The following is an 18449-nucleotide window of genomic DNA, read 5'->3' as shown; positions in this document are numbered from 1 at the left end:
AATGTCACTAATTATCTGCAGATGTAACAAAGGCCGTAGCGTCAGGGTGTACAGAACAGTGTGCACTGGGTGCAGGACGAGCGTGGCATCTGCATGAGGCATCAGTATGAAGGGGCTGGATTACAGGACAATTACAGGGGAGACCACCTACCCTACTGATTTCCGGTAGGGCGAGGTCTTGGAAGGCAGTTAGCATGGTGGAAATTAGATGTGGTGAACCATTTTGGAAGCATTTAGGGGGTTGGTGGCTGTTCTCAAGGACCATAAACGGTGCAGTACTTGGCTAAAGTAACCAACTTCCGAGTCGCTGCAGTGCAATTTGCCAATAAGCCTTGGTACTGCTTGAATACAGCATTCCCACACCCAATTTTAAGGCTCTTGGCCAAGACTGAAAGGATAGGGACCCCCACCGATCTGGAGAATGGAGGTCTGCAGAGCTCAGTAGAGCACGAGCACCAGCTCTGTTAATGGTCTATCAGGCTACCAGATATCATGGAGAACAGCTTCCGCAATCTCCAGCAGTCCCATAGAGAATGAAAGAAGCTGAGGTGCACATGCTCATCTTCCGTAAAACCAGTGTTCTGGATTGATGGAACTCCCAGGGGTCATACCTCTTGCAATCAGTGGTTATCCCTCATTCCATAAATTCCAATCTCAATAAATCCCTTCTTCAAGGCTCATCTGAGTTTAGAATTTGTCAAGATAAGGTATCAATATTAGATTGGTTATGGTCATATTCTCGGAACCTGCGGTGATCACCTGATTGAAGGTGTGGTGCAGCATCTTCAAAGTTAACATCTCTACTATCTACCTGCATGATGTCCATTATGGCGGACAATGCTCTGCGACCGCGCTACTAACCAGACTGCGTGCAGGTAGCCAACACGATGCAAATATTGAAAAGGCGGTTGAATTGTCCACGTCAGACTCCCAATCTAACGTAGATAAGTGGCTCTTGAAGATTTTACCATCCCTTTAAAAGACAAGAAAGATGACCCCAGTCTACAAGTGTGAGTAATGGGTACAAGAATAATAAGGATTTTCCTATGCTGGCACAGAGGCGGGTACGACATCTAGGACTCGTTAGGTCATTACATAATCGTGTCAACAACAAGCAGCGCTACATTTGTCGTGTGAATCATCCTTATTACATTATTCATGAAAAAACGAGTTGTACCTTCAGACATGAAATATGGGATCCGGAATCTTCCCTCCAGCACTCGCTGTCTCAGGATCGGGAGCGTAGGGCCGTCGAAGGGTAAAGCTCCGCACACCAGGACGTACAGCACGACACCCATACTCTGCAGGAGAACAGTGAACGGCGAGGACATCAATCAGTTCAGAGCGAAATTAACATTTTCCACTCATCTACCAAAGTCACACACATATAGAAGTACCCATATATCCAGCTGAGGTCCCTCATACTGCTGCCCCTCAAACACTTCTGGTGCAGCATATGGTGGGCTGCCACACCACGTGGCTAGGGGCTCTCCGGTCTTGTAGAAGTTGCCAAAACCAAAGTCTATAAAAAAAAAACAAAAAACAAAAAAAAAAAGAAAAACAGGATTACTCCAAATCATGATGAGATGCAGATCTGCGTTACAGGACATTTTTAGAGTGCATGCAAAGACTGAGACAAGGATGTTGCTGCCATTGGTAGTTTTGGCAATGCTCTGTAAGCTTAAAATGGTCTCTGTAATTTCAGATAACTTTGTCTCAGTTGTTAGATAATGTGACAGATCGAGAACCTGCAAATCACCTACAGTGCTGGCAGAGTGGATGGCATGTGAGAATCAGAACAGTTTCTTGACATATTACACTGGTATGTGCACCAGAAACTTGTGGGATATGCTTTTCTAGAGATAGCAGGCTATTAGAGCGTTTTGCCCGTGATGATTTTGTATTTAGCTCACATAGCATTGTTTTGACTGGACACATTTCTATTCATGTCTCAGCTGAGAGCAGGACTGAGTACATTAGGAAGCTATAGACTTTTTTCCCCCCACTTGTACCAGAAATCCTTTTCGATATTCCAAAGGATATGGAATGTACACAGAGGGGGTCTCATAATGAAACATGGTGTAATCTTATTGGTCATCAACTACAACAGACGTTATGTCTGGGCAACCGGCTTCGGGGCACGAGCCACATTGTTATACTCTATTTGGCCAAAGAAAACACGTAAGGAACGTTTACCAATTGCTGGGTCCTGCAATACAGAAAAATAAGTGTTCACTTAACGTGAGCTCCAATATAGGCTTTGAATCGCAGCGGACGGGAACTGGTGACATCATCGTGATGCAATAGACCGATAATATTGACTTTGAAGCCACATCTGTCTCTGAAAATCTATATCAACTGTGTCACTGCATCGACCTGCCGTGAGAAAAAAAAAAAAAACCCAACTAAAAATAACCTCAAAAGGGGGTGAAAAGTCAGAACCCAGCAGCTCTCTCCCCCCTATAAAGCAAGAAATCACAGCAGCACCTATCACATCGATCACTGACTAATCAGATACCTGTAAACTCAGACGTGCTGTCGCTGAGAAAACTAGTAACTTCGCAATTTTAATGCTTTTTTTTTTTTTTTTCCCCCTCTTCAAAAGCCAAAACCAGGAGAAATTTCTAAATGAAATTAAGCCGGTCATATACATTGTCTGGCGGCCATTCGGCCAACAGCTCACCCACCCGAATTCCCCATTAATGTGCACGCATTCTTATTTCAATGGGGGTAGAAGAAATTATGGGCGTCTCATAAAAAGGATCAAGAAGATTTGCAGGATCCCAGTCCAGTGGCCATATCAGTAGTCCATGGCCACCTGACCTGTGCCCTTCAGACTCTCGATTCCCAGAATCCCAGTAGGTCTGACACGACGTCATTGTTGACGTGTGATGCATGTTCCTACTAGTCAAAAGAGGCACCAGGGACGCCAACAGGTAGGAGGCCATTCACCAGGGTTTGGTATGCAGGACTGTGGACCACTGACGTGGCAGCTGTGCCAGAGAGGTCTGGAGAATCTGCGTTTGGCTTGTATTCGATACAGGAAAGAACTGTCTTGTGTGTGAAGGGCCAGCTGCCACCAAACAAGGTGAATCAGCCATCCAAAATCGGACTTGCCAAATCCTTCTGTCCCTGTCCCCCAACATCTGGTGGTAGGAGAGTTGGGAGGCCCCCATACACATTAAGCTGGGGATTGTGTAGGGTGTGGAGGACTTTAATGATTATTTGTCCCCTACAGTTTAGCTACTTCTAAATGTCTCCATTGCTGATGTTTTGGCAGGGACCAGAGTTGCTCTGGGACATGCGGCAACTAAAACAGCAGCTGCGTTACTGTGCCTGACTCGTATCTACACAGACAAGTGAACGCCATGTGTCCTGCCAGCAAACAGAGGAGTGACGCCCCAATGAAGCGTGCGGTCAGAAGCCCCAAAAACTCCTGTGGAGCTGTCGCACGCAAACCGGAGGCCAATTAACAGCAGAGGCTTTGTAACGGACAGAGGGACAGAAACGTGTCTGTGCAGCAGTCAGGATGGAAACGTTGGCTGCGCCCTCCCAGCACAGTGAGCCGCCTCATTTCTAGGGGCAGAATACTGACCCAGTCCACCTCCCTCCATTACTGAGGTTACATAACAAGAATCTATAATTACCGGGATTGGGAATACAAGCTGCACAGAGAACAGAGTGTTCCTCAACCTCTGCAGGAACGTCATCCCCTGGACCCACACTGTAAACACTGTACCTGAGGGGCCGCACATTCTGGGACGTACGGGAGACGCTTTATTATTACTACACATACAATGTGGGTAATTATATCGTCCTACCGAATGACCCAAAATCCAGAATGAAGACATTGACGCAAGGGTGACGTGCGGAAACGTAAAAGATCATGGGAAAAACTTGTGTGGCACAAAGTCTTTTTTTTTTCTTAAATGTGTACTCAAACCTAAAAATCCAGATTTCAATTATTCCATTATTAAATTGAATTTAGAACTGATGAGGCTGGTGTACCTAATCTACAAAATAAAAAAAAAAAAATCATGGAAGAATGGCTTTACAATCCTAGAAGAAACCGCATTTTTTAGGAGTCTTGGACTTATAAAATGCTCAATTTAATATTAGGTAGGGAAACTTTCATAAGCCATTCTCTAAGTATACCAGCCTCATCAGGTGTCAGACCCATTTCATAATGTATGCCATTTATTGTGTCAATTCTGGTGAAATCATACTGATTTCCGTAGTAAAAAAATAATTCTGACAGGTTGCCTTAAAAGGCTCCCTCGTGGATCAGAAGATTTATTACCAAAGCAGAACTTTACTTTGGAAACATCACGTAGTCGATAAATCCAGATGTTGCTTTTCAGGCATAAAGACATTAAGACACGAGTAATTCTCTGCATATTACTTAAGTGCAATGCGGCCCTAATCTGCGGTACGAATGTGGGATTTCATGCTGATGTGTGCCATGCTGGCCAACACGTCTTCTCGCCTGGCATCGGCTGCCGTAGATCGGCTGTTTACATTTGGCTGCTGAGCTGCCGGCAGTCAAGATTAGCCATAGGACATGCGGTTAGCAGCAGTCTCACCATGCACGTAGCTGTCACTGCTCCAAGTCATTACATCAGGCGTGGAGGTCAGCTCAGGAACACAGGCAGAAGAAGACAGAAAAAGCCCGAATCTATAGAGTAGCACCAAACAGAAATCATCACTACTAAAAATGTGGGAGCATATTTCCCAACGCTGGACCTGTATGTGTGCAAATTTTGTCACATGCCTTTATGCACAAAACTTACCACTTCTATTGACATAGTTAAAAAAACAAAAAAAAAAAAAAAAAAAACAGTGAGAACAATGCAACAAGCACGTGTCAAAATCGGATGTATTTCATGCTGCATTTTTCCTGCAGTGCCATCATCAGTATTTGCTGCAGATTTGAAGCAGATTTTTTCTGCTGCAAGTATTGAACATGTGCACATACCCGCATTCGTGAAAAAAAAATGTTGGGGGAAGGGAAGGGTGGTCGGGGAGGAGCACAATTTAGGCGTTTTAGCTAATTTTTCAGCTCTAAATGCGATTTTTGTTCCGTAGCTTACAGCTAAGGCAGTTTCTGATCCACTTAAATAGAGTCACCTGGTGATATGGAATCAAATTTTGTATATTTTGGTCAGGTGCATGTGCACAGCTTCTTAGTATGCCCGTCTGCAATTTGATGTGAAATCCTGTGCATTGTACACGTGGGAAGGAAAGTCCAAGGGCAACGCACAGGATGTCATCAATTCAAGAAGTCTCACAGCTGGGGCATCACATAACAGGCAGGAATAATAAGATTCAAGAATTTTTTAATGCATTAAAGGCATTCATTAAATTTTAAGAATGTCAGAAACTAGTTAAAAAAAAAAAAAAAAAATTATATACATTATCTCCTCTTCCCACAATCGCATACAAGATTTCTCTCGCGCATCACCCCTACTCTGGAACTCTCTACCACAACATATCAGACTCTCACCTACCATCGAAACCTTCAAAAAGAGCCTGAAGACCCACCTCTTCCGACAAGCCTATAACCAGCAGTAACCACCGATCGACCAAACCGCTGCACGACCAGCTCTACCCTCGCCTACTGTATTATCACCCATCCCTTGAAGATTGTGAGCCCTCGCGGGCAGGGTCCTCTCTCCTCCTGTACCAGTTATGACTTGTATTGTTTAAGATTATTGTACTTGTTTTTATGTATACCCCTCCTCACATGTAAAGCGCCATGGAATAAATGGCGCTATAACAATAAATAATAATAATAATAATAATAATCAGACAAAAGAGCAGGTGGAGGCGTTGGTCTGCTCCTATCACCAAAATGTACCTTTCAGGTTATCCCTCAACTACCCTCTCTTGTCTTCCCTTCTTTTGAGGTCCATGCCATCAGACTCTACACCCCCTTCTCCATGCGAGTGGCTGTGGTGTATCCTCCTCCTGGCCACTCCCATCAGTTCCTGGATCATTTTGCCACTTGGCTTCCACATTTTCTCTCCTGTGACATCCCCACCCTCATCATGGGCGATTTCAACATCCCCATTTCTCTTCCCCTCTCCCCATCTGCTACTCACCTTTTATCTCTCTAACCTCCTCATTTGGCCTTTCGCAGCTTACTAATTCTCCAACGCATGAAGACAGAAACTCCCTCGACTTGGTCTTCTCTCGGCTTTGTGCAGTGGATGATTTCACAAACTCCCCTCTCCCGCTCTCTGACCACAATCTTCTTTCATTCTCTATCAAGAACTGCCAGGCCGCTCAGGTCACCCCCACTGTCCATATTTATAGAAACATACAGGCCATTAACAACCAGAAACTTATGAAGAACTTGCAGTCATCATTGGCCCCTATCTCCTCCCTCTCATGTCCTGATTCTGCACTAAAGCATTACAATGAAACACTTCAAAGTGCCCTGGATGCATTTGCACCTCCTTCACATAGAACAACACACGACACAGACGGCGACAACCCTGGCACACCCTGCAAACACGTTTCCTGCAGCGGTGCTCCAGGTGCGCTGAACGTCTGTGGAGAAAATCTAGTCTACATGAAGATTTCATCCATTATAAGTTTATGCTTAGAACATACAAAACTGCCCTTCACCTCTCCAAACAAAGCTATTTCAAAACCCTCATCACCTCACTATCCAATAACCCTAAGGCTGCGTTCACACGTACCTTTTTTTCGCGTTTCCGCGGCGGTATTTACCGCGAAAATGCGAAAAATAAGCATCCCATGCATTCCTATGGGATTCCGCAATGCTGTGCTAATGCTGCGGTTTTTACCACGGCGGAATTGCTTCGCGGTAAAACACGCAGCATGCTCATTAATTTCGAGGAATCGCGGCGATCCCGCACCCATAGGAATGCATTGTTCTGCTTACTTTCCGCATGTGGCTGTGCACACCATGCGAAAAGTAAGCAGAACATTTGCGGAGGGTACCCACGGTCCGAAGGAGAGGAGACAGTGTTTGACGAGTGTGACCAACTTTTTACTATTGAGGCCGCCTATGTGGCATCAATAGTAAAAGATAGAATGTAAATAATAATGAAAAAAAAAAAAAATGTTGTTCTCACCTTACGAGGTCTCGCGCAGTCTTCCCGCCTCTCTCCACGCTCCCGGTCCCAGTAAGCCTTTGCGAGCGATGACGTCCATTCTTGCGGGATTGCGACGTCTTGCGGTCATTTGCGAGACGTCGTGATCCCACGAGAACGGACGTCATCGTGGTAATTGTCGCAAAGGATTACTGGGACCGGGAGCGTGGAGAGAGGCGGGAAGGCTGCGCGGGACGTCGGAAGGTGAGAACAATATATTTTTTTTTATTATTATTTACATTCTTTTACTATTGATGCCACATAGGCGGCCTCAATAGTAAAAAGTTGGTCACACTCGTCAAACACTATGTTTGACGAGTGTGATCAACTTGTCAATTAGTTCTCCAAGCGATGCTCCAGATCGCTTGGAAAATGCTAGCAATTCTGCAAGCTAATTACGCGTGCAAAATGCTAGTTTTTCCACGGGAATTTAAAATGCGATTTTCCCGCGGAATGGAATTCCGGAATTCTCGCGGTAATTTTCGCGAGAGTTCCGCTACGTGTGAACCCAGCCATAACGTCTCTGACACTTATCATTCCCTGCTCAACCCAAGAGTGCAGGCCCCAACCATGGAGCTTCGAGCTGACGATCTGGCCAATTACTTCAAAGAAAAAATTGACCATATCCGACAGGAAATTATCTCCCAATCACCTCATACCGTGCACTGTCCCCCCTCCCCACTGCATCTAGCTCACTCTCTGATTTTGAACCAGTCACAGAAGAAGTAGTAAGCAGGCTCCTTGCATCTTCTCGCCCAACCACTTGCACCAGTGACCCATTTCCGTCACATCTCCTCCAGTCCCTTTCCCCTGCTGTCACCACTCACCTAACTAAAATATTTAACCTCTCCCTCTCTTCTGGTATCTTTCCCTCCACATTTAAGCATGCCATCATACATCCACTACTTAAAAAAAAACAAAAAAAAAAACAACACATCCCTCGACCAAAACTGTGCCGCTAACTATAGACCTGTCTCTAATCTTCCCTTCATCTCAACTCCTGGAACGTCTGGTCCACTCCCGTCTGATCCGCTATCTCTCTGATAAATCGCTTCTCGACCCTCTCCAATCCGGTTTCCGCTCTCTACTCTACTGAAACTACCCTCACTTAAGTCTCTATTGATCTACTAACAGCTAAATCTAATGGTCCCTACTCCATGCTAATTCTCTTGGATCTCTCTCAGCATTCGACACTGTGGATCATCAGCTCCTCCTCACCATGCTCCGCTCCATCGGCATCAAGGACACCGTTCTTTCCTGGTTTTCCTCCTATCTCTCTGACCGCTCCTTTACTGTATCTTTTGCTGGTTCCTCCTCCTCTCACCTTCCACTTACTATTGGGGTTCCTCAAGGATCAGTCCTAGGTTCCCTCCTCTTCTCTTTGTATACTGCTCCTATTGGTCAAACAATCAGTAGATTTGGGTTCCAGTACCATCTCTATGCTGATGACACCCAATTATACACTTCTCCTGATACACGCCTGCCTTTTTAGATAACACCAGCGATTGTCTAAATGCTGTGTCTAACATCATGTCCTCACTATATCTGAAACTGAACCTGTCAAAGACAGAACTCCTTGTGTTTCCTCCCTCCACTAATGTACCTATACCCGACATTGTCATTTCTGTGTGTGGTTCCACTATTACTCCCCAGCAACATGCCCACTGTCTTGGGGTCATACTTGACTCCGAACTTTATTTCGCCCCCCACATCCGATCACTGACTGGCTCTTGTTATCTGCACCTCAAAAACATTTCTAGAATTCGACCTTTTCTTACTTTTGATTCTGCAAAAACTCTGTTTTCTCTTATTCATTCTCGTCTAGATTATTGTAACTCTCTTCTAATCTGTCTCCCTCTTACCAAACTCTCCCCCCCTCCAATCTGTCTTGAATGCCACAGCCAGGATCATATTCCACGCCAAACGTTACACCGATGCCTCTACCTTGTGTCAGTCCTTACACTGGCTACCCATCCACTCCAGAATCCAGTACAAACTTATTACCCTCACCCACAAAGCTGTCCATGGCTCAGCACCACCCTACATCTCCTCCCTCGTTTCAGTCTACCACCCTACCCGTGCCCTCCGTTCTGCTGATGACCTGAAGTTAGCATCCTCAATAATCAGAACCTCCCACTCCCATCTCTAAGACTATACACGTGCTGCGCCAATTCTTTGGAATGCACTCCCCAGGTCAATACGATTAGTCCCCAATCCCTACAATTTTAAACGTGCCCTGAAAACGCATTTATTCACACTGGCCTACCGCCTCAACACATTAACCTAACTATCCCTGTGTGGCACAGTCAAAAATTTTACCATAACCAGGTTCCCCGCATCATGTTCCCACATGCTTTATGCATCTATTAGCCCTCTGTGTCTGTACGGTTACACACTTAACATTACGGCTGGTCCAAATAATCAGGGAAATTGTTACCACCCACTTTTCGTGTCTCCCTTTTTTCCTCATAGATTGTAAGCTTGTGAGCAGGGCCCTCATTCCTCTTGGTATGTTATGATCTATGTGATCATTGTTATGCTGTAATGACTATTCGTCTGTACAAGTCCCCTCTGAAATGTAAAGTGCTGCGGAATATGTCTGCGCTATAGAAATAAAATTTATTATATACACTGCCGTTCAAAAGTTTGGTGTCACCCAGACAATTGTGTGTTTTCCATGAAAACTCATACTTATCAAATGAGTTACCAAATGAATTTAAAATCTAGTTCAGACATTGACAAGGACCGAAAAAAAGATTTTTATTTGAAATAATAATTTTGTCCTTTAAACTTTGCTTTCGTCAAAGATTGCTCCCTTTGCAGCAATTATAGCATTGCAGACCTTTGGCATTCTAGTAGTTAATTTGCAAGGTAATCTGGAGAAATTTCACCCTGTGCTTCCAGAAGCCCCTCCCACAAGGAGGGCTGTGGCGTCGGTAAGCCAAACCTGCGACTCAGACTCCTCAATTTCCCTCCACCGACTCCAACATATATTGCTTATATTTAAGTGAAAAATTTATTGTAGTACAATGTAAACATCAGACATTTAATCATTTTTATGATACAATAATCAAGACATTTAGATAGAACAATATATATTTATTGGAATACAACTTTAGAACACAAAACTAATAAATTGTAAATACGTAATACACTATGTAATATCGAAAATATATATATATATATATATATATATATATATATACACACATATATACACACACTATGTAATAAACTATGTGAGTGGCAAAAAACAGTTTTCAACAAAAACATACTAAACAACATTTGTGCAGTGTATGAATTTGTTCTAAGAAATAGAATCGCCTCCATCAGATTCTCCTTCATAGATGACCTAAAATCTAACCTAATAATTTTAAGGCCAGAGAACAACCTTTCTACACTAACTTGGGTTGGAGGCAAAGCCGTAACCACATGGGCAACATCTCTAATAATTTCCAAGTATAAAGGAATTGCCTCATGCGCAGTCAGTTTTGATGAACGGTTGAATTTTTCTATTTCTTTGAGAGCAAGTGAAACATTTTGCTGAAATATGGTCAATATGCTTGCTATAGGAGACAGAGTGAAATCTTTTTCCTTGCAGCAACACTTTGCCTGCTCCATATCATCCAAATACTTGTCAAAGTCAAACTCCTCATCTGATGAGGATGAAGATATGGCAGCAGTAGCACTGTCAGGACCCAAGTCCTCTTGCGCCTGGCAGTCCTCCTGTAGGCCACTCATCCTAACTGCTACCTCAGTCAGAGCTTCTTTTCCTTTAGTAAGCTGTTGATCATCAAGCAATATACGATGACTTGGGTCCACATGAACAGCTGCCAGAAAAATTTTATTTTCCAATAGCTTTGTCTCTCTCCATTTCATTGAAGCAGAAATGCCATCTGCGATTAAATCTCCTCATTGGGACAGGCAAAATAGCAAGTTTTTCCACTCCTTTATGAAAATGCCAGGAGTTAAATCCCCAGCATGTAATTTTTTAGTCACAGTAAATAGGTGATTAAGCAATTCCTTCAATTCGCCATATCTATAACAAAAGTTTTTTGCCGGGATCAAAACTGGGGGGGGAGCAGAACCTCATACTGCACACCTCAGCTGCTGCAGAACCTTATACTGCACACCCCTACACTTGAAAATAAAGCCTGCACCTTAAGATGTGGTGAATGCAGTCTATTTATTCCAACTATCAATTGATGTTGATGTGTTACTGAAGATGAGCAATGCCTGTCCTGGGCATCCTTTTGGCAGCTATGAGGTGTACCTGACTGGTGCTAAAAAAAAGGAGTGTTAGTCTGTGTGCTACCCGCCTTTCATTCTTTTTGGTACAGAAAAGATATGGATAGACAGATATGGATAAATGGATAGAGCAGATTTCTAATCTGCTTTTGCTATTGAAAACATTATCTATGAGCTCAAAAACCTTTCAGGTGATGCCGTTTTTTAAAAAGCTGATCTGCTTTTGCAGCTGAAAAACGGATCCTCAAAAAACACAGCAAAAACGCTGTGTGTGAATGTAGCCTTAGATCAGGAATAGAACAGCCATTTATAGGACATTTCATAACTTTCCCAAATTCCTATGAAAAAATATTCAGCACATTCTGCATTGAACTACTGTACCCAATTTATTATATATTTTAGGAGTCGGAGTCGGACCATTTTATACCAACTCCACCAAAATGAGCTTCGACTCAGACTCCGCAGCCATGCCCACAAGTTGGTTTGGCTTGATGGGCACTTTTTGCGTACCATACGGTCAAGCTGCTCCCACAACAGATCAATGGGGTTGAGATCTGGTCACTGCGCTGGCGACTCCATTACAGATAGAATACCAGCTGCCTGCTTCTTCCCCAAATAGTTCTTCCATAATTTGGAGGTGTGCTTTGGGTCACTGTAGTGTTGTGGGATGAAATTGGCTCTAATCAAGCGCTGTCCGCATGACATTGGAAAAATGGAGTGATAGCCTTACTCAAAATTCCTTTTATCTTGTACAAATCTCCCACTTTACCAGCACCAAGGCAACCCCAGACCATCACATTACCTCCACCATGCTTGACAGATGGTGTCAGACACTCTTCCAGCATCTTTTCAGTTGTTCTGCATCTCTCAAATGTTCTTCTGTGTAATCCAAACACCTCAAACTTGTATTCATCTGTCATAACACTTTTTTCCAATCTTCCTCTGTCCAATGTCTGTGTTCTTTTGCCCATATTAATCTTTTCCTTTTATTAGCCAGTCTCAGATATGGCTTTTTCTTTGCCTCTCTGCCATGAAGGCCAGCATACCGGAGTCGCCTCTTCACTGTAGACGTTGACACTGGTGTTTTGCATGTACTATTTAATGAAGCTGCCAGTTGAGGACCTGGGAGACGTCGACTTCTCAAACTACAGACTCTAATGTACTTGTCTTGTTGCTCAGTTGTGCAGCGGGGTCTCCCAGTTCTTTTTATTCTCTGGTTAGAGCCTGTTGGTGCTCTCCTCCGAGTAGTACACACCGTTGTAGGAAATTTCAGTTTCTTGGCAATTTCTCATATGGAATAGACTTCATTTATAAGAACAAGAATAGACTGACGAGTTTCACATGAAAGTTCTTCTTTCTGGCCATTTTGAGAGTTTAATGGAACCAGCAAAGGTAATGCTCCAGATTCTCAACTAGCTCAAAGGAAGGTCAGGTTTATAGCGTCTCTAATCAGCCAAACTGTTTTCAGCTGTGCTAACATACTTGCACAAGGGTTTTCAAGGGTATTCTAACCATTCATTAGCCTTCTTACACAGTTAGCAAACACAAAGTACCATAAGAACACTGGAGTGATGGTTGTTGGAAATGGGCCTCTATACTCCTATGAAGATATTGCATTACAAACCAGATGTTTGCAGCTAGAATAGTCATTTACCACATTAACAATGTATAGAGTATTTCTGAATCATTTAAAGGGAATCTGTCACCTATTTTTAGCCCTATCAGCTGCCGGCACCGCCATCAGGGGCTTATCTACAGCATTCTGTAATGCTGTAGATAAGCCCCCGATGTAACCTGAAAGATAAGAAAAACGAGTTAGATTATACTCACCGAGAGGCGTGGTCTGGTGTGGTGGGTGTCGCGGTCTGGCGCCTCTTCAAGAGATTACGTCCTCCTCCTTACTTCTGCCACGGCTCCTGCGCAGGCATACTTTATCTGCCCTGTTGCATCGCTAGAAGATGGGAGGCGCCAAACCAGACTGCCCCTGGGTGAGCATACATCTTTCAGGTTAGATCGTGGGTTTATCTACAACATTACAGAATGCTGTAGATAATCCCCTGATGGCGGTGCCGGCAGCTGATAGGGCTAAAAATAGGTGACAGGATCCATTTAATGTTAGCTTCATTGGAAAAAACTGTGCTTTTCTTTAAAAAAATAAGGACATTTGTAAGTGACTCTAAACCATTGACCGGGTAGTGTGTGAGAGATTAATATATATATATATATATATATATATATATATATATATACATATATATACACACACATATATATATATATATATATATATATATATATATACACACACACACGTGCGTGTGTGTGGTGATGCCCAGCTGTGAGTAATGACATCCTGTGCGCTGCCCTTGGACTTCCCTTCCCTGGAGAGTGCACAGGACTTCACATCAACACTTTCAACACCCAGGAAGTGCTTGTGACAAATTAATGGTGTTTGATCATAAGCCAAATTCAGCCATGAAAAAGGTGCTCAGGATGGAACTGAAGGCAAAGACGACGTCCCTGCAGCCACATGACGCCATCCCTTAGGTCATCAATGAGTCAAATCTGATTCTTGGAGCCATGTACAATTCTTGTATAATCCGAGTCATACAGTAAAGCTTTATGTTAAACTAAATTGATAACAAATGTAAAAATAAAATGTACAAAGACCGCTAGTAATGAATCATGGGGTCTGAATCTGTCAGTCACTCGCACATGTCTTAACCTTAAATGCCTTCTGGGTCATATTTTATGTAGGGTTTGTGCATACCGTTCTGATTTTCTTGGAACTCGTGTGTTTTTAGGACATGTCAGCCAGATGTACGACCGAATCCAAGAAAATGATGAAACTGCGTCACATTCAGCAGCCAAATGAATCCTGGCAAGTTCCATGGCTTACACTTTACGGGTCAATTTAGTTTGCCGACATGTCTCTGAATCGAGTGGTGGTGACTCATGATCATTCAGAAAGCCCTCACCTTAGGCAAGACATCTGGTCATATGCAGAACAACACGTTTCGCATGTTAACATTAAACGGAGCACGGAGGGTCTTATTTTTTCCTTTTGTGCTTTCCTCAATTCTTCAATTTCAATAGTTCTGGGGTGGCTCCAAAAGACTAACTAGGCTCTAAAGGAGCCAAGAATCATTGTGGAATATTGGACCTAGTTTTTTGGCTGGACTCCAACCGACTGCCAGAATGGAGCACATCTATCCATTAAAAATAAACAGGCAGTGTGCTTGCCAGACTACCAAAGAACAAGTGGCAAGTTTTAGATCGTTGGGGGTTCAATAACTGCAACATAACGGCGCAATTATTGTCAACTTCCATATTAGACTGTTTTGATCAACGAGGCGCATCGGACCAGATTTATCAAAATTTAAACGGCGGATTTCTCACGTCTGGGCATCACAGACAATGCTCGGATCAGAACACAAGGTTTGACTTCTGGGTCTCCTGACACCAAGAGACAAGGCCTTGTCTCTTGGTAAGGCCTCATAAGTGTATCCCGGCTCTTCTGAACCGAGGGCGGTCAGTGTTTTGCTGAGGTGTTTAACAATCCTTTGTTCCTCATATCAACCAATAAAAGCAGCTTAAAAGAGAATTCGACATTGGATTTTTATTTAAACAGAGTGACACCTCCAACTGCCGCTGCTCGACAGATTTCGGAACAGTTTTGCTTTTTCTTCTGTGCCCCCTCCGTTCCAAAGTTATGTCAGCTGGAACTAATGATGCAAACATCTAACAAACTGGGCGTAGACTACAGAACTTCTGTGTGGGCGTTTGCTTTTTGTCCTCTGATGTAGGCCAATCAAAACATGGCCACACCCACAGGAAGCTCTGTGGTACACGCCCAGTCTCTTGAAGGGAAGATCTGCATCACTATTTCCGGGGGGCATAACTTTGGAACGGAGGGGCACAGAAGAAAAAGGAAAACTGTTCCAGAATCAGGTGATCAGTGGCAATTAGAGAAGGTATTTGTTTAAAATGTAAAAAATCCATTGATGGATTCCATTTAGGAAATAAAAGCTGAACCGATTGTTCAAGGGCACAACAAAACAGTTTTGCACTTTTGAAAATACGGCACAGATTCTAAGGACAGCCCAAGGTTCACTTTTGGCAATGCTACCTTTTAAATACGACACCGTTAATTAATGCCAAATTTCATACTGGCAGTTAATGTCGATGTAAATTTTCTGTGTCGGCGTTCTACAGTTTTAGATTTGGAAATGCGAGCTTTGTAAATCTAGGGTTAACGCAGCATATACAAGCCTAATTAGCATCTGTGCATATGATCTATGGAAAGTCCCTGGTTTGGAAAGCGGAGTAGGACATGTAGGATTAATTATTAGGCGCCTAATTACCAGCAGTCTGCGCTGCGCTCCCCTTTGTGATTATGGTAATGTAGAGGTAGCGGGTGATTGGGCGGGAAGACGATGCTGATAACGGGAAGGTAGGAGACAGATTGGGATGGCTAATTGTCAGATCTGACCCATTTCATGCCCTGAATGTTAATGAGTGGCTCTTGACGTCAATGCTGAGCGAGCTGTCCGTCAGCGAGACAGAGCCAGCTATCGGGGGAGCTGCGGGAGGAAAGCAGTCACTTTCACCTTGATTCACTCACACACAGCTGTATGCATGAGCAGCTGCACAGAGCAGGACGGAGTACGTCTACGTGTGGCTCATACGCCCTCGTTCAGCAATTAATGAGACCGTGCGTGGAGTCAGCGGAGCAGAAGAACAAATTAATTCAACAGATTTCCGAAAGACATCATGTGACAACTTTCCTGCAAGAGTATTTCACAAAACTCCAGCTTAGGGCAGTGAAAGGGATATATAAGACGGCAAAAGACCAAATCTAAAGATGCATTTACATGTGCAGATAACTGACCAATTTCTGTTCAATCAGGTTGAAATTGGTGTGCGAGAAAAACAAAAATTGATAGAACAATCAGCCATAAAACTGATCTGTCATGTTTAATAATCTGCACATTCCGATCTCCCTGCTCTTTCCCGGCGGAAAGAGTGCTCCGTCACAACACCACTGCAGCTGATCACCAGCACACTGATTAGTGGCAGCGGTCAATTGACATAATATTGTGCGTGCAGGTAGATCACAGGAGCCAGTGCAGTCAGGCAGGCAAGTTTATTGGGGGTTCTCTTTTTTTTTTTTGAGTGCAGTGCGGAACTATTAAAAAAAAGGGGTCACCTAGAAGTGGACAACTCCTTTAATGCATAGACCAAATCCCAAATTGCAAAAATCTACAAGCTGTGCAGCGTGCTCGCCAACTGTTTACAGACTTTCAAGATATTCAGATGGCGGATAAAAGCAATCTCATGGTATATTCCCCACTACGACCACACAAAGCACCTTGTGTCCGTCGGATATTTTCTTGCCCCTGAATAGTCTGCATTGCCTTCTTGTTATGTGGTTGTTGTCCCTTTTATTTTCTCTCTGCCGATAGCTTTGCGGCTGGATGGAGCCGGCTTGTCTTTCAATCGAAATTGACATGGTGTGGTTGCTACTGTCACACTGAGAACATGTTGCCAGGATGCAATGTAAAATGCAAAGCCACTTCGCTACATAGGTTCTCAGACAAGAAAACACGACAGTGCTGAGATATTTGTGCAACTGGGACAAGCATGAATAGTCTAATTTTCAGTCTGCAATCTTCATTCCTTTGTTAATTTTCAGACCGCATGAAGTGAAATTTGCAGCCGGATTCAAGCTTCAGATCTTGTGGAAGGGTCTCTCTCAGTAATACAGGCTGGATGTGTGTATTCAGGGTAATGCTGTCTTCATTAGGTCACATATCAGCATAACTTGTACCCTGTACTTAGTTCCTTACTTTGTACTTCCCTCCCTATATGTTGCCAGTTTTCTCTCCCATCCCTGAGCTACTTTATCTCCTCTCCACTGCAGATCAGTGAGCAACCATCTCCGCATCCTTCCAGTTTACTCTAACACAGAGAGGAGATCAAGCAGACAACAGTCAGGAGCAGGAGTTCTGTTGGATTTGCATCATTTTTACAGAACACTCAGCTACATAAAAGGATGTTCAGACATCGTGAGCACAATGAAAGAAGATGGCTAGTGAATTTCTGAGAGATGGTGCACATAGCCTTTAAGTTGAAGCCTTTATGCTTCAGGGCTTGCCAGAAGCTCTGGTGCTGCCAGTTACTCTACGTATCCGATCCTGAAGGGGGCTGGGTTTAGCTATTAAAATGAGCAATCAGGACCTTTAACTACATCTTTTAAGCCATAATTGCATAAAACTCATTACAATTGGAGGGTAGGCAGCTGCTGAATGTATCTGGATAATCCAGAGTTACTAATCATCAAAAAAGTGATGTGTCAGATATTTTGGTGCATGCAAAAACCATAATTAAAAAAAATGGCAAAAGCAAGACTTACTGATTCGGCAAATCCAGAAAGAGTTAAAGGCTTTCAGGTGCTTTTGTTCACATTTTTCATTTCTGGAGAATATACCGCAGAGCTCAGTGATTTGGGGTAACTGCTTTACGCTACGTTTGCTATTCTATATACATAATAAATGAGTTATCACCTTGTACACAGATGGCGGCTATGGCCACGTAAAGCTCATGTGTAATAACTGAGCATTTACATTTTATCTCCACCGGATTCTTATTTGCTAGAGAGGCCAACATTTATTCAAAAGCTAAAAATACTACTGATGAGATGAATAGACCCTGAATACCACCTTTCTGTTACCAGATGATGTCCCAACTTTAGAAGGCGGCTTTCAAACGCTCGGTTGGAAGAGAATGCATGGGCAGCCGATCAATTCATTGTCTATGGGATGGCTGAAGAGAATGCAGAGCGCTGTACTCAATGAATGGAATGGTGGAGCGCATGCGGGGCCATCGCTCCAATCTAATGCTCTAGGTATTGGAGGGTGTCCCAGGGGTATCACCCATCCTCTGGATACTGTGACAAGTTAGATCATCATTAGCCTTAATAGATCTTCATTACAGGCACATGCAACTTTACTGTACATCCCTATGAGCATGTGTGGCCATCACTCCACTGTAACAGGGCTATTGGTCCAAAGATTTGAG

The 18449-nt window shown here is 43.5% G+C and overlaps 1 protein-coding gene across 1 annotated transcript in view; it reads right to left on the bottom strand.

Moving 5' to 3' along the window:
* The window catches only part of SIK2 (salt inducible kinase 2), a 125734-nt gene that overhangs the window by 29304 nt on the left and 77981 nt on the right, over positions 1-18449 (bottom strand). The window contains exons 5-6 of the mRNA XM_073585135.1: positions 1398-1522; positions 1178-1301 (exon numbers count right to left, since the gene is read on the bottom strand). Coding sequence (XP_073441236.1) covers positions 1178-1301; positions 1398-1522 — 249 coding nt within the window. The remainder of the gene's footprint in view (positions 1-1177; positions 1302-1397; positions 1523-18449) is intronic.

The sequence above is a fragment of the Dendrobates tinctorius genome, unplaced genomic scaffold (genome assembly GCF_039654945.1).
Source record: "Dendrobates tinctorius isolate UK_male_01 unplaced genomic scaffold, ASM3965494v1 ptg000086l, whole genome shotgun sequence".
Classification (NCBI taxonomy): domain Eukaryota; kingdom Metazoa; phylum Chordata; class Amphibia; order Anura; family Dendrobatidae; genus Dendrobates; species Dendrobates tinctorius.
The sequence above is the reverse complement of the archived record's forward strand: the minus strand, read 5'-3'. Positions and strand labels throughout refer to the sequence as shown.